We start from the raw sequence: 16,096 nt of genomic DNA on the forward strand, positions 1-16,096 counted from the left end.
ACAGTGTTATGTTATCTTAAGACAGTGCTGATTAGAAAAAGTGTACAAAGAATAATCTAAAGACCCTTGGGACACAATGTACCTTAAGTTGGCACTAAGCTATACCACAATAAAAGTCATACATATTGCATGTTGACATACACTGAGAAGGGTGACAAGAGTTTTTAATAATGTATTTTAGAAAATTGTTCATTTTTTGCTTAAATTTATCAGAATACAAGACCTATAAAGCAAGACAAGGAAGCATTGAGCACTGAGTCTTTTCATGCCCAGTATCCAACAGTCAGGGCTATGGTTTCCTCCTGTTCATGATGGCATTGGCTTTTCAGACGGTGCCAATCCTGTGATGAGGCACTTGAAGAGTTTGAAGGTTAGGGCATGTGAAATATGGAGCTGGAAGGAAGCATGCTGCTATTCCATTGGAAGCAAAAGGGAGTGTAGGTCCATAGAATACTTCTTCTTTGCCTTCTCTGCTTACATCCAGTACCTTCAAAAGAGGAAGAGAAGCAGCCTGTACATCAAAGATGACTGCTCAAAATAAAGCTATGTATACATAAAAGAAATTCTGAACTTAGTTATGCTACCATCACCATATCTTAGGAATTCTTTTTCTTGCTTGGATGGTACCAGAGATATTTATTAAGCTCCTACTAAATGCTACACTATGGTAGTATGTTTCTGGATGTACATATATACATACATGTGTATTTATAAGCATTTAATCTTCAGAACAATTAGAGGTAGGTAGCATTATCTTCATGTAAGAAAACTGCCTTAGACAAGTTAAATAACTTGCCCAAACTAGTTAGTAGGTGGTCTGTCATCATGTTGGCTTAAACATCCTCATCTGTGAAATGAAGAAAACAAGACCTTGTAGCTTTGTTGTGAAAACTGATGACATCTAGCTCAGTGTCTGGCAGGTAGTGGAATATAACACAGCTTAGTAGCAAGTTCAAAATTAGTTCAGTTGATTCTGGAAGTTTTTCCCCAGTTCTCTCCTGGTCATGCTGGAGTTTTTTTTTTGTTTTGTTTTGTTTTGTTTTGTTTTGTTTTTTGACAGGGTCTTGCTCTGTCACCTAGGCTGGAGTGCAGTGGTGCTCGCTGTAGCCTTGATCTCTTGGGCTCAAACAGTCCTGCTGCCTCACCCTCCTGAGTAGCCAGGACCAAAGGTGCACACCACCACACCTAGCTAATTTGTAAATTTTCTGTAGTGATGGTTTCTCACCATGTTGCGCAGGCTGGTCTCAAACTCCTGGGCTCAAGCAATCCTTCCACCTCAACTTCCCGAAGTGCTGGGATTGTAAGTGTAAGCCACTGTGCCTGGCCTCTCTCTTATATAGCACAGCTTCTTTGTTAGTCAGTGCCTGCTGTCTCCTAACTGAACCTGGCTGAATCTTCAAAGTAGGAAAATTCTTTCTTCAGGAAAGCTGCTCTCACCCGATTTGTCAAATCTATTCGGCTCTTTCAAGTCTTCTGTTATCTTAATCCCTCTTCATTTGACTTTTCTCTATTTAAACATTTGCCTCCCTTGGATTTAGTGTTTTAAAAAAATGAAAGTTTGTCATTGACATTGTCATATCGCAATCCACCTTGGGTCCCTTTTCCTTCATCTGCATCCTGGACGTAGGTGTTTCCCAATATTTCAATCACAGACCTCTTAGTATCCTTCTTTAATGATCTAGTCCACTCTCATGCCTTCATCTATCACCTGTGTGGATAAATCTTAAGACTTTAACTGCAATAGACTGGGCGCGGTAGCTCACATCTGTAATCCCAGCACTTTGGGAGGCCAAGGCGGGTGGATCACGAGCCCAGTAGATCGAGACCATCCTAGCTAACACGGTGAAACCCCGTCTCTACTAAAAAAAAAAAAAAAAAAAAAAAAAAAAAATAGCCAGGTGTGGTGGCAGGCACCTGCAGTCCCAGCTACCCTGGAGGCTGAGGCAGGAGAATGGCTTGAACCCGGGAGGCAGAGCTTGCAGTGAGCCGAGATCGCGCCACTGCACTCCAGCCTGGGCGACAGAGCGATACTCCATCTCAAAAAAAAAAAAAAAAAAAAAAAAAAAAAAGACTTTAACTGCAATAACGCATTATTTTACAGGAAATGGGCCCTTGAAATTTGGGAATCCGTGTTCACAAAGGAGGAAATTACTAAGTCCTAGAATAAAAGAAAGAACAAACTTAAATGGAAATTAGATGTCCCAATCTCTTTATTGAACAATATACCCCGTCACTACTAATTTAAAATAACTCATATACTAAATACAAACGTTTTCTCTGTTCTCTTGTTAATTGACGTATTTTCTTTCAGTGTCACATTTACAGTTGTTTTGACTAGGTAAGGCAAGACTCCATTTATTTTCAAAATTTTCTTGATTATTCTTACACATTTACTTTCCTAGAGAAACTTTCAAGATCAGTTTGACTACTTCGCCCCATGAGAAAAGGGAAAACCCCGGTGGGATTTTGGCCAGTATTTCATTAGATACAGAAAGTAAATCAGAGGTCATTTAGTATTTACCACAACTCTATAAGGATAAGTATTGTCTTCAATTTACAGAGAAGAAAATTGATACCAGAAAAAATTAAATGACTTTCTCAGGGTCACACGGCAAGGGGTGGAGCCAGTATTTGAGCTCAGGATGCAACCCAGAAAGAGCAAGGATTGTGTGCTCTCCCTTCTGACTGAAAACATTTTTAGAAGGCAAAATACTAATGAGATAATCATCCAGAGAGCTTTTGTCTGGTTTCCTGGGCCAACAGAGACTGCATATGTTAAGCAGATGTAATGTATTTAATCTGAGAAGGGAAAAGGAAGCATTGGCAGTTTTTCTCCAAAACACTCCCCTGTAAACTGGCTGAAAGAAGGCGTTTGAGAGAATGTGGTGCCAAGCTGGCACTGTATCCTCCAGCCAAAAAGAAATAATAGTAAATGAAGAGAACAGCAGAGGTGATCTAGAAACATAGACTAATCACTTGCACACTTACGCAGCTGCTCCTTTATGTGCCACTTGTCATCCATGGCACACAAGATTAGAGTCAAACCTCTGTGACAGACATTAGTTTACACACCCACTAAACAAACAAGAACACCTTCACTTTCGTCAGTAATCTATTTCTAGTATTTTCCATAAGTGTTTATTAATAACAAGTCCAAATCTCAATCTAAGAGTATCTCTGATTTTCTCTTGTTTGGGTTGTCCTTCTGATGGATAAATAGTCTGTGCTAAATCAGAGTAGTAGCAGGAAATAAAGTATGCTTTTTCAACATTGGACATGCTTCATCCCACTGTGGTTGAATCCTACAAATCACAGTTAAATGAGCTTGGATTAGGGTCCAGAAGGGACAGTTCAATGAGAAATTATCAGCTGGTACTTTTGAGGGCAAAAAACAATTAGTACTTCCGAATGTTAATAGAACAATCTCAGAACTATTTAAGTATGACTTCCATTAATCAGCCATGCTCTTGGATTAATGATTTGTGGATTAATCTTAGATCAAACATTATATAGATTTATGGTTGATGACACAAAAAATTTAAACCTTTATATTTTTAGTATGTATATGATTTTCCCCACCATGCCTCTGTACTTCTCAACCCACTGACATACTTAGGAATTTCCACTGTTAAGCATTTTCTCATAAATACTATTCCAGTCTTCCATCATCTTGCCTCTGTTGGATATTCTTTAAGTAGTAAAGAAGTGGCCTACTTTTGAACATGTAGCTATTCTCTCCAACCATCAATTTATTACTGTGAATGTATTGAAACAAATTGTTCTATAGTCATCTATAACATAAAACAAAAATTGAGCTTTAGTTCAGAATGAATGATAATATAGCCTGTAACCAGCTGTCATTTAACTAAAATGAAAGATACATGTGACTATCCTTGAATACCTCTATTTCAAACATCTCTTTAAGTGATAATCCATATGCTTATAGGGATACTTGTTACCTATTAATAGTAAAGGCTCCTAAAAATAACAAATGGGCCAGGTGCAGTGGTTCACGTCTGTAATCCCAGCACTTTGGGAGGCCGAGGTGAGTGGATCATGAGGTCAGGAGTTTGAGACCAGCCTGGCCACCATGGTGAAACCCTGTCTCTACTAAAAAATACAAAAAATTAGCTGGGCATGGTGGCACACGCCTGAAATCCCAGTTATTCAGGAGGCTGAAGCAGGAGAATGACTTGAACCCAGGAGGCGGAAGTTGCAGTGAGCCAAGATCGCGCCACTGCACTCCAACCTGGGCAACAGAGCAACACAATGTCAGGAAAAAAAAAATAAATAAATTAAAAAAATAACAAATTTGTCTGTGCTTTGTCGGACCAGTGTGCCAGCCAAAGGAATAAACAGCATTTGCCAAAGGATTGATTCTGTTCATCAAAATGGCTACTGGAACACAGAAATACCCATCATGCTGACTTTTATTTAAAAGCAAATATATTAGAATATATTATTGTACAATCTCAGAGGTGAAACTTATTCTACTAATACAGGTATTGATTTAAAAAAATAATTGAATCCCCTTTGAGAATCACCATAATCATGAGGATACTCTCAAACATCCTCAGTGGTTTAAAATACGCACTTGTATAACTCTTCATTTCTTGTGGATGGATTTGTTTGAAAACAGTAAAATGTCATTAGCAATTAATTAGTGTATATGATTAGTGATCATTCTACAGAAAAATTCTTTGGTGACAAAAAACAAATGATGTGACTACGAAGTTTAAGTTTCTATGTCTTACAAGCTAACATTCAAGACTCTTAACAAAATATGAGATGTGGAAAAAATGTGCGCTATGGCAGCACTCTGGTCTCCTATACTTGATATGTACAGCGTTTTCTTTATTTCTTCATTATGTTATGATTTCCACTCATTTTCTATTCCTTGAGCTAATCTGATACTAAAATTAGTAGACAAATGCTCATAAATGTATTTAAAATTTACAATTTTATTTCATGAGAAACCCCAACTTACTTCCATTGTGCAAAAGTGATCAAATGAGGGTCCCAAAGCCACTTTAAAAACAGCGTTCCAGCACCATAGAGAACTGTTGCCCAGTTCTAAGTTCTACCAATTCTGAAAAGTAAAAACTAAAAAGAAACCTGAAAGACTATGAAAGACTACCAAATACATGCTTGGATGAAGACTAGAAGCACTCTTTGGAGAAAAGTTTGCTCATTTGTTGTTATTCGAAAGACAGGACGAAGCTCTAGTCTAAGGCAGCTTTCCATTAACTAACTAAAACCAGTACAAGGCAGCCTTCAGTGAACTCCCTTAAAGTCTTATGTGGTTCTTCGTGTGTGTGTGGCTTTGATAATTATTTTCTCCTGTATTATCGTTTCCCAGTTTATTAATTTTCTCTCATCTTTATCATCTCTCCCCTTCTACTTTCTTTGGGATTACTTTTTGGTTCATTTTCTAACTTACGAAGCTATATCTCACAAGCTTTGCTGTGTATTGTTTTTATTATCACAGTTCTGGGAAATTTTTTGAGTTCCATTATGATTTCTTCTTTAACCCATAAGTTATATAGCAATGTGTTTTATTATTTCCAGTTATGTAGGGTTTTTTTGTTCTTGTTGTTAAGTTCTAACTTAATTACATTGTATTAGAGATACATAATACTATACAATACTTAATTTTTTTAACTAAAGTTTTCTTAACCCTAACCCTAGTACATGACTGGTTTTTGTAAATGTTCCATGTATGCTAAGAAAAATATATTCTTTCCAACTGCTCAGTCAGAACTCATATCCATTCAGACAAGCTTGTTAATTATATTTTCCTTATCTACCTTACCCTTGCCGACTTTTTTAAACTTCATCTATATGAATAATAGAAGTACTTTAAATTCCCCAGACAAACCTCTGTCAAGACAAATCAAGAGAAGAAGAGACAATATTATGAATGTAAAGGGAGATATAACTAAGGATAACACAACAACTATATGCTAGCAATCTTGAAAACTTAGAAAACATGGAAGTTTCTTGAAAATATACGTACCTTATGAGATGTGACTGATAAAGAAAGAAAAAGGTTGAACAGTTCAGCAACTATTAAAGATATTGATGCAGTTGTTAAAAATCTTCCCATAAAGATGAGATTAGATGATAAAAGTAGTTATAAGGATATACTTTTCTGGAGGTCAGGAAGAAAGGTCGGGGCTAATACATGTCAATATTTTATCAGAGAACATGTAAAATAGAAAACTATGGTAATAACTGTAAAATAATAATAGGAATAAGACTATGAATGTGTCTATCAACAAGGGCTATTGCTCTTCTGAGAGGCCCAGCTGGCAACTTGCCCAGCCTGGGCTCCTCATAGGCTGATGCACCAGAGCTATTCTTTGGAACAGAGGCTGTCCCTATCAGGGACTTGAATGAACTGTATGGGAATGAATGAAGTGTAATACAGAAAATAAGGCAATGGTGTGGAAAGGAAGTATTTGTAAAACTTGAGGGATGTGAAGGAACTATTGCCAAAGATTTTTAGAAGTGTTTGGTTTATGAGAAAGGGAAAGCTATCCCAATTTCCCAGTTTCCAATATATACTACATATATTTTTCAAAGCTCATCCCCATTTTTATTTTTAATAGAGCTCAATAATTTACTTAGGCATCACTTTTACGATACAGGATGAAGTTTAGTGGCTGAACTAGTTGCACACAAAAAGGAGACGTTAAGCCTCTTTCTAAACCTAAATATCTTTCTTCAGTAGCAGCATTACAAAATGTAACCTCACTGAACCACCTGAACAAACTTCAAAAGGAACTTCAACCACTCACCTGGATACAAGCCAGAGGCTCATTTGTCCAAATTGAATATCCACCAACTAAATATATTCTCCCATTATGGACAGCAACTCCAGATTCATTTTGGCCTAAAGTAAAGAGAATTGAATAAAAAGGAAAAAAAAATCCATTTCTTACATATTTTAATTAACCCTTTTGCCACTGAGGGATACAATTTTCCCCTGTGGCACATTTGTATACTCCATGGGATTTTTGCAACAACTAATCACTGCCTCCCAGTACTCAGAAAAATTAAGCACTATTTCTCAGAGAATGAATCTGTGTCGGGTCAGAACCAGGCCAAAACACTTATTAGCCAGCCAAGTTAGTAAATACAGCATTAAATACAGCAATAGTAAGCCATGTAGAACTGAATTCTATACTATGTCATATGCCATTAATTTACAGTGGTGGAAATAAGGTATATTATAGAAATGCAAACACCTCTTCTAGTACCCACAAATGCTTTTTAGGCAAGTGCTTACATTTGTAAAGTAACAGCTGCAACTCCAAGAAGCCAATAAAGCAGAGCCATGCCCCTAGCATGCCCCAAATGAAGACAAACGGCAGAAAAGATTGATCAACTTGCTATCCTACCTTTCTTTACATACCCAACATTTTAAAGATTATATTAAAGTTCCTGAGCTGGGACCAGCCTGGATAATCCCCAGATACTGACACGCCAAAATGATGAAAGGTTTCCCCTCCCATTTCAAAAAGAAGACAGAATAACTCACTACCACATATTCTTCCCTGGAGGCCATCAGAGAGTGAAAGAGTCTCTTTTTATTGATGGGCTGACACAGGATTGACTGGGGTAATAAATAAGCTGGATCTTACAGCAGGCAGAATCACAGATCCAGAATCGAGGGCCCGAGTTTCTAAGTCCTTGTTCAGTGGGCCTCAAAAATCATTTTGCGAAAACAGGAGCTCAATACAAGCGTCTAACCCTCTGGTTAGATTCCCAGTGTTGCCTCCCCCAGCAGCAGCTGCAAGGGATTGAGTGCCCACTCAGCATACTAAAATGTCTCAACCCAACCTACCATTTTCGGTTTATGATTTTTCCTATTATTTGAGCAGACCTGGAAGGGATCTGATCACTTATAGATGTTAACAATGCAAGCTGACAAGGGGGAAAAAGTTATTAACTCCATAAAGAAACATGAGGGGTAAGTTGTTCACCATGTTACCTTCATCCTTTTTTGGGATGAGAATGGTCCATACCTAATGTTGCCCTGTGGTAAATGCTTGGATGGGTATTTGTGGCCAGAAATGCCGCTAAACTCCGGTGCACAGAACTACTTAAGGGTTTCATTTCTAGGAGAATATTCCCAGAAATGGTATTTGACAGTGACAAATAATGAAGACCATGCTCCTCCTGAACTCACAAGAAATAAGACTAAAAGCAGTGAGAAGTAACAGTAAATTCCTTCTGTAAAGAGTTATTAAATCTTTCAGTGTCTGGTTCCTCCTATTTGTATCAGAGTTCCATGTTAATACTGATGGATGATAATGGACTTGACATGCCTCTCAGCCATATGAGGATGTACATAATGGTGGTAATATAGGCCCTGAGAAATCAGATGCTCAGCTACCTAAATGAGTCCAGTTCTGTTAGAACATAAATGATACACATCTTTCTGGTTAATAAATGCAGGTTCTTCTACAACGATGCACTTAATATTTAGTGATGCCCTAAAGATGTCTATGAAACATGTTTGGTGACTTCTTGAATCTACTTTTCCTGATTTACTTAATCAAAGGTACTTGCCAGTCAACAGGTTGAAACTGCAACGTGTCCACTGGTCAGTGTCTATGTTGTAAGAATCTATATGGCGCACAAGGATCCGGTCATTATTGTAGTCTAGGTCATTGCCTCCAAGAACATAAAGCTTCCTTTGTACAGCAGCCATGGAATGGTAGACCCTTCTCTGCAGCATGGGGCTACGGCTTATCCACTTATTCTGAAAAAAGAAATTTAAGTGCATTCTGTTAGTAGGAGACCTCCATGTCAGAAAACAGTAATGAGTGCCTCATAAGTAGTGGGAACCCTAATGTTTATCAAACATTCTGCTTGGATGTTGTTTATATATGTTGAAACGTGTGTGCTTCTTACACGAGAACAAGTACAAAAGAGTCACATATTCCAATTGTTTTTTGCGATTTACACATGGCATCTCTGCTAGTTTGCATTGCATTTTATAGCGCATTTTGAATTACATAAGGGGAACATTGAAATTTTCATGATGTTTATCTCACCCAATTCAGAGAATTTATTCATGCAAATACATTAAGCGTGAAAGCACATGGCTAGGTATACCTTACACAGTGGTGCAATGATTAAGAAAACAGTCTCTGGATCTAGACTGCCTGGGTTTATAACTTGTATGTGATCTTAAGCAATTTACTTAATATCTCTGTGCCAGTTTTCTCATCTGTAAAATGGGGATAATAATGCCTACCTGATAAGCCTATTGTGAAGATTAAATGAGCTAATATACATAAAGCACTTAGAAAAATGCACATGAAAAATGTTCAATGCATATTCATTTTTTCAAAATGATGTGATGATAATCACTGGGTACCTTAGGCCCCTAGATAAGATAGGGTAATGGCTCTGCTGTTCTTTCCAAAATTAACTTCCTGAGATCAGTGGAAGAGCTAAGATTTTGTTCAGCAACAAACCACCCACACTTCCTTTTATCAGCCTCCTTTAATATATTAACAGTCACATCTTTTGCCAAATTGGGAAAGGTTATTTCTAGGCACACATTTATTTGTTTTGGTGGAAGACTAAGTTTTGTTTTGTTTTGTTTTTGAGACAGAGTCTCACTCTGTTGCCCAGGCTGGAGTGCAGTGACGTGATCTCGGCTCACTGCAACCTCCGCCTCCCAGGTTCAAGCCAATTCGCCTGCCTCAGCCTCCCAAGTAGCTGGGATTACAGGCATGTGCCACCACATCTGGCTGATTTTTGTATTTTTAGTAGAGATGGGCTTTCACCATGTTGGCCATGCTGGTCACGAACTCCTGACCTCATGATCCACCAGGCTCAGCCTCCCAAAGTGCTGGGATTATAGGCGTGAACCACCATGCCCCGCTGGAAGACTAAGTTTTATATGATAACTTTAGGGAATGGTGAAACCTCCAATATTTGGTTCTGGTTCACCCTCAGTAATGAGAAGAGTATGCCCAACCTTTCATAAAATAAGGCTCTCATTGTAAAATTAAATGAAGACCAAACATGACTTTAATTTTAAATCTCAACTAAGTAATGGACAGGTAAGTAAAGAAAGTAATGGACAGGTAAATAAACATAACAGTTTTCTTTCTACCTAAACACTAAGCATACAGGAATAACCCAGATTCCTTTTTGCCAAGAAAAAAATGGATTTCGGCTAGAAAAAAAAAAAAAGTCATATGATGTTTTGAATACATAGAATTTCACCATTTCACAAAACTGTAAGGGAAGAAGCAAAAGACAACAACAATAAACATTTTGTATAAAAATTGGTCCACTCTAATAGGCATATAGACTAGCTCATTTCTAATTTCTCTTTTAAAGATACACTCAAGAAAAGAAGTGATTTGTACGGCTTGAAAAGCTTGCATTCATCTGTTCCCCCATTCAAACATATCATAAGAATTTCCTTCCAATCAAATGTCTTCTTTAATAAAAGAGTCAAGCCTGCCTTTCAGCTATTTTGCTAATATCTATAATACATTACACATGAATATATTTAACTCAAAACTCTGAGGATGCTTTTCTTAGGTGTTTTCTATGATACAACCCATTACAGTATTAGGAATCAATGTTTGCATTAGCAGTCCAGTCCCCTGCCACCAGACTATGGATGCCATCTGGTTTGCAAAGCCTGCCTGCATCCCCTGATTATATCTTCAGCTTCCTTCACTGCAGTGCCTGCCAGGTGAGCCGCCAACCACTGCAAAGGCAAAGAAACAGAGAGGCCTGGTGGGGTCATTCCTAATAAGCTAGCGTGTGAATACTAATCAGTGGTGGGGAAGCAGAGGTCACCCCAGCCTGCCTGTTGGCAGGTAGCAATGTGCTCTGTGGCAGATGGCAGGCATTATCGACTCTCCACAAAGGCCTAGAAGAGAAATAAGCACCAGGGCCAAATGATAGAGTTATTGAGATTCTGAGCAAGATGCAAGCAGATGTGATGTTTGCCAGTACCCACTGTAAACAATATGCCAGCAGAATTTTTTAAAAGAGCATGTGTGTACAAACATGAAACAGAACTCATTTGAGAAATGTTAACACCTTCTTCCTCTTTAACCACGTGTGCACCAAACTCAAGCAACTGCAATTAACGATCCCTCTTGAGACAGCTGACCCACGGACATTTGGTCTCTGAAATCTACAGCTTCTAATGACATCAGGAAACACACTTTGCAAAGAGAGAAATGCCTTCATTAAATACAGAATCAAGTAATTGCTAAAATAAAAAGATACTAAATACACTGAGTCCACTATGGACATAAATTTGGTGACCAGTCCCAACCCAGACTGCCAAAGCCAACCTGTTGTGTCATATCCCATTACCTTCAACTGATGAATATTAAACCTACAAATCATTTCAGAATACTGTCATAATCAAAAATATTTACATTACCAAAATCATAGAAATGGCAACATTCAGCACACAATTGCCAAGGTTCATACATATTTTGGTATATGGAAAAGAGAACAAAAATATTTCCTTTGGGGGAAAAATAGTATTTGGGTGTACATGAAAAGTAGTAGACAAAAGAAGGGACAGGCACCATCCAAATGCATATTCAACCCCCAGCTGTTAGATGAAAACTCTTCAGATACTTCCCATCTCTCAAACTCTTCATATAGTTCTCTAGAGTTGTCCTAGATACTGTTTTAGGTCATTTGGGCTATACTAAGTTAATACTTGTGTTTTAGAATAAACCATAAGCATGATTCCCTCCTAGAATGGCAGCCCCTTCCAGAAGGACATTGCAATGGGGCAGTTAAAATCATTTCTATATGATGCAAAACTCTGAAAGGGGGATGTGTTGTGTATAGCACAAAACTAGTGGAGCTGAAATGTTTTGAGTAACAAAACAAAAAAAATGAACCAAAAAGCAGTTTAATCAGATGCTTCCTTTTCTCTATATAAGCTCAAGATGCATATCTGTGTGTGTAGACTTGGCATTCCAATTACTAATTACTCTGGAATCTTTTAAAATTCATTTTAATTAAAATAATGAGGTGTTCTTATATGATTCTTACCTGGTTAGGTTCATATACCATTAGCCTGTTCTGATATTGTGCCGTATTAGTTACTCCACCTGTAATGGATTAACATGTGTTAGAGCTTTTCATGAATAAGAAACAGGATATTCCAACATAAGAATGAGATACAATTAAAGGAAAATTAGCTACTGCTGAGGATCTGTTTGTATACCCTCATGGTGAGCCCATGACATAATTAAGAAGCTTATTGTTGAAGCAGTTTCATTTTCAAGAAACATTTCAGAAGCAATCCAGTTAAGAGCAAGCAACAAGTATGCTGACATTACCAAGAGGGCCCCAATTCTGACAAGCTGTTCTGCATGGCCAGAATGAGGGGCAAAGTATTAGGGAGTGAGAGTGAACATACTACACACAGACAAATCTCTATACAATTTATGCCAGGGACATAGTTAAACGGAAAATTCTTGTCCTTCACTAAATTGTCAATTTTAAAGCTCGGACCTGTGTACTCTAACACAATGATATCTTGATATCTCTTGATATTACTTATCAAAAAAAGACGTAAAGCCAGTGCTGTCCAATAGAATAAGAGCCACATATGCAAGTCACATATGCAATGATAAATTTTCCAGTAGCCACATAAAAAGTAAAAAGAAACAGTGAAATTAAATTTAATAAATTTTATGTACCCCAATATAGCCACAATTATCATTTCAACATGAAATCAACAAAAAACTTAAGATTTTTTATATATCTCATATTCTTTTCTTTCATAGTAACTCTTCAAAAGCCAGTGCATATTGGACACGACGCATCTCAATACAGATTAGCCATGTTTCAAGGATTCAATAAGCCACATGTGGCTAATGGCTACCACATTGGGCAGCACAAATCTAGGGCTCTTCAGTGCAATTGCTATTGTCATCAACCCTTTTGAAGCCCTCTTGACAACTGCTAAGATCTAAGAGACTTGAGACCCACCTAATCAAGAACCACTAAGAAAATCATCACACTTCCAGCTAAGTTTCTCTTATTTGTCCTCATACTTCTTTTCATACTTGTAGTGTATACTGAGCCCTGTAAAACCCAGAAGTTATACATTTTGCTTTAAGTTTTACCATTAAGTGGAAAAACTCTAAAAAAAAATACATAAAACAGCATAGTAAGAAAATATCACCAGTAGATATTAAATGTTAGATAATAAAATATCAAGGATATGGGACCAAAGAAGTCTATCTTTAGAAATATTGCCTTACACATTCTAGGCACTGGTGTAAAATGAATAAAACTCTTATTTTAATAAGTATCACAAAGAAGCAGCTAATTTTTCAATAAAGATATAAAATTAAGCCAAACTAAAAAAAGTTTTTTAATTGGAATTTTTTGAATTTAAAAAACATATACTGTTAAGATACTGACCAAGATGGCCTTAACATTCCCCTAGCTTGACTAAACTTAAAAAGGCTGCTTCCTGACTCTAGGCCCTTTGACCTCCCTTTTCTTAGATTACTTACTTTAGAAAACTTGTAATCATAATTTCTTTCTCTCCCTCTTTCAGATGTAAATCATTTTAAAAGCTGCTTGCCAGTTTTACAACCCAATAATATCTTCCTTAAGGTCCAGAGAGCCATTCCTTTGAAATGTAATCATCAAGGAAGATAGTCCCCTATATCCCAGCCTCTATGGGAAAGTAGGATGGTAACTTTTTTTTTTTTTTTTGAAACAGTCTCGCTCTTGTTGCCCAGGCTGGAGTGCAATGGCGCAACCTTGGCTCACTGCAACCTCAGTCTCCCAAGGACCCTAACTTTGATAGGCACCAATTAGCACCAAACACAGATGGCCTAATCACAGAGACCAAAATTTTCAACTCAGAAATAACTGCATGGATACAACACATCCATTAATCAAGCTCCCCCAAAGTGTTCTTCAGTACTTTTCTACTAAACCACCCCAGTGCTTAGAAACCCTCCTCTTAAAAACTTTGCTTAATAGAATTGATTTCAAACTGCATTCTGATCTCTCTCTCCTATTGCAATAGTCTTGAATAAAGTCTTCTCTCTCTATTTAACCTTATGTGGTGCAGTTTTTGCTTTGACAGTTTAAATACTTTGAGTAGGAAACCACCATCAACTACATGGCTAGGAGTCAAGTCAATGAGAATCCAGAGGATTAGTGTCTAATCCTTAACTGAGCTGGAATAATCAATCAAAACTAATGGATACATAAAGTGGAAGGAACCTATCCAGGCCAATCATTACTCTCTCACTCAACCCCAGGAAGGAGATTATATCTTTCATATAATTGGCTTTGGCTATTCTTAACTAGAGGACTATTTTTAAAATTCTCTCAGAAGCTTGAAGATTTAAGATTTTAAAGATCAACGAAAGCTTTGTCTGCAGAGAAATCCACAAAGAACACGGACATGAGCTTCCTGCCCTCAAAGAAAGTCTTCTCTGGATTTCTCATCGAACATCTCATTTTAAACATGAAATCAGAGGAAAGGAAAACACACTTAAGAAAGCTAAGGCTGAAATGCCTATATAGTCAGGATGTGTGTCAAAATATAGAGTTGTGTTTGCTTTCACACCCAACCTTCCCTTTCTTGTGTGATTAAAAACAGAATGTTCAATAATTCTTTCTCAGCATAACCACACAAGAATAATTTAATCTCTTGAGACTTCACAAGTCTTCAGGGTTAAAATAATTGCTAGTGCTTTTGATCTGGGCCATAACCACCAGATTAATGTCCAGTTTGCCTACAATCACTTCTCTAACTGAAAGGGAACAGAGGGCAAAGCTCCACCCATCATTTAAAGACTTCAAAAGTTTCTCTACTTGTTTTAGAAATATGGGACAGAATTAATATCTACTGCAGTAAACTACCTGTTTTATGACACCATTTGAAAATACTTACACTACTCTATGTATCAGACTCTGCCCATTATAGATTAAACATACAAGCAATGGATTAGAATGTAGCTATTACATCCCCTCTCCGAAGCAGGGCATACAATTTATCTCCATGCTTTTCAGAACTATTATTTACTATCTTCCACAAATGCATCTATAATACGTTTCTTCTTAATCTGCACTCAGTAATTAGATTCTTTACCCTTACATACAAATTTTCACTCACATGACAATGCTTAGAAATGAGATATTAAGTTACTAGTTGGGAGTAAAAATTAAAGTCCCAGTTATGTGATATTAATAGATTCCCTCTAGAATGTTAAACCACAGGAGGTGCCTAACAAACCTAGTGCTGCAACTTTTGCCAAGTCAGGATTGCAAAGAAAAACCTTGGAAACTGGTTCTATTGCTTTCCCCTTTGAAATAATTTACAAATGAGCATATAAATAAAAACCATTTTTCTTTCAATACTAAAATACATTTTAAAAAAGCATCCAAGTTTGCAGCCCACATTTCTTTAGCAGTGTTACTCATTTGCAGGGCTTTATCATTACATTCCCTTCACATAACACGCTTCACTTTTAGATTAATCTGCTGAAATGAGATGCTAAGGATTTGCATACAGATTTGACTATACAAAAATAGATATGGAATTAATAACAGTCTCTATATGTTTTAATTTCTCCTAGACTGGAGTACCCTTGCCTGCAGCAGTATTCCTGGCTTTGAAAGTCATCAAGCTGATTTGTCTGCTCTGGGTTACGATGCCACATGCTGCTATACTGTCCCCTGCAATCAAAGCACTTGCAAAGATAGATTCCATGCCTTCCTCTATCGAGTATATTTTATAGATTGGCAGTTTTGATCTCCCTCCCCCACCCCAGGGGGGATAATCTGCATCTTAACAGCTTTCTATAGATACATCTGTCATTAAATATGCCATCTCATATCAGTATCCATTTTTAAAACCAAGTTTTCTCTAACTTTGAAGTGCCACAGTGAAAGTTAAGACTTTTCAGCCAAAATTGAAAATGAGCAACCCTGTCTTATACTTTTGAACTGTGACTTAAAGATATACGGCAGGTTCCCCCAAAGTCAAATAAGTCTTTAAAAACTGCCAGAAGGAATGAAAAGTTACCACCATGCTACCAGCAGT

At 37.3% G+C, this 16,096-nt stretch overlaps 1 protein-coding gene across 14 annotated transcripts in view; it reads right to left on the reverse strand.

Moving 5' to 3' along the window:
- Positions 1–143: 143 nt before the first annotated feature.
- The window catches only part of LOC105498579 (kelch like family member 32), a 209,120-nt gene continuing 193,167 nt past the window's right edge, over positions 144–16,096 (reverse strand). For 13 of the 14 annotated variants that reach the window (XR_011623526.1, XM_011770719.3, XM_011770725.3 and 10 more), the window contains 4 exons: positions 12,067–12,125; positions 8,578–8,770; positions 6,801–6,895; positions 144–487 (listed from right to left, as the gene is read on the reverse strand). Coding sequence is in view for 12 of the 14 variants with exons in the window: in XM_011770719.3 (XP_011769021.1) it covers positions 326–487; positions 6,801–6,895; positions 8,578–8,770; positions 12,067–12,125 (509 nt within the window). In the remaining 2 variants the exon portion in view is untranslated. Of the gene's footprint in view, positions 488–6,800; positions 6,896–8,577; positions 8,771–12,066; positions 12,126–16,096 lie in introns of those variants that run through there. The other variant, XR_003021909.2, reaches the window with a different exon arrangement.

This window comes from Macaca nemestrina, chromosome 5 (genome assembly GCF_043159975.1).
Source record: "Macaca nemestrina isolate mMacNem1 chromosome 5, mMacNem.hap1, whole genome shotgun sequence".
Taxonomy (NCBI): Eukaryota; Metazoa; Chordata; class Mammalia; order Primates; family Cercopithecidae; genus Macaca; species Macaca nemestrina.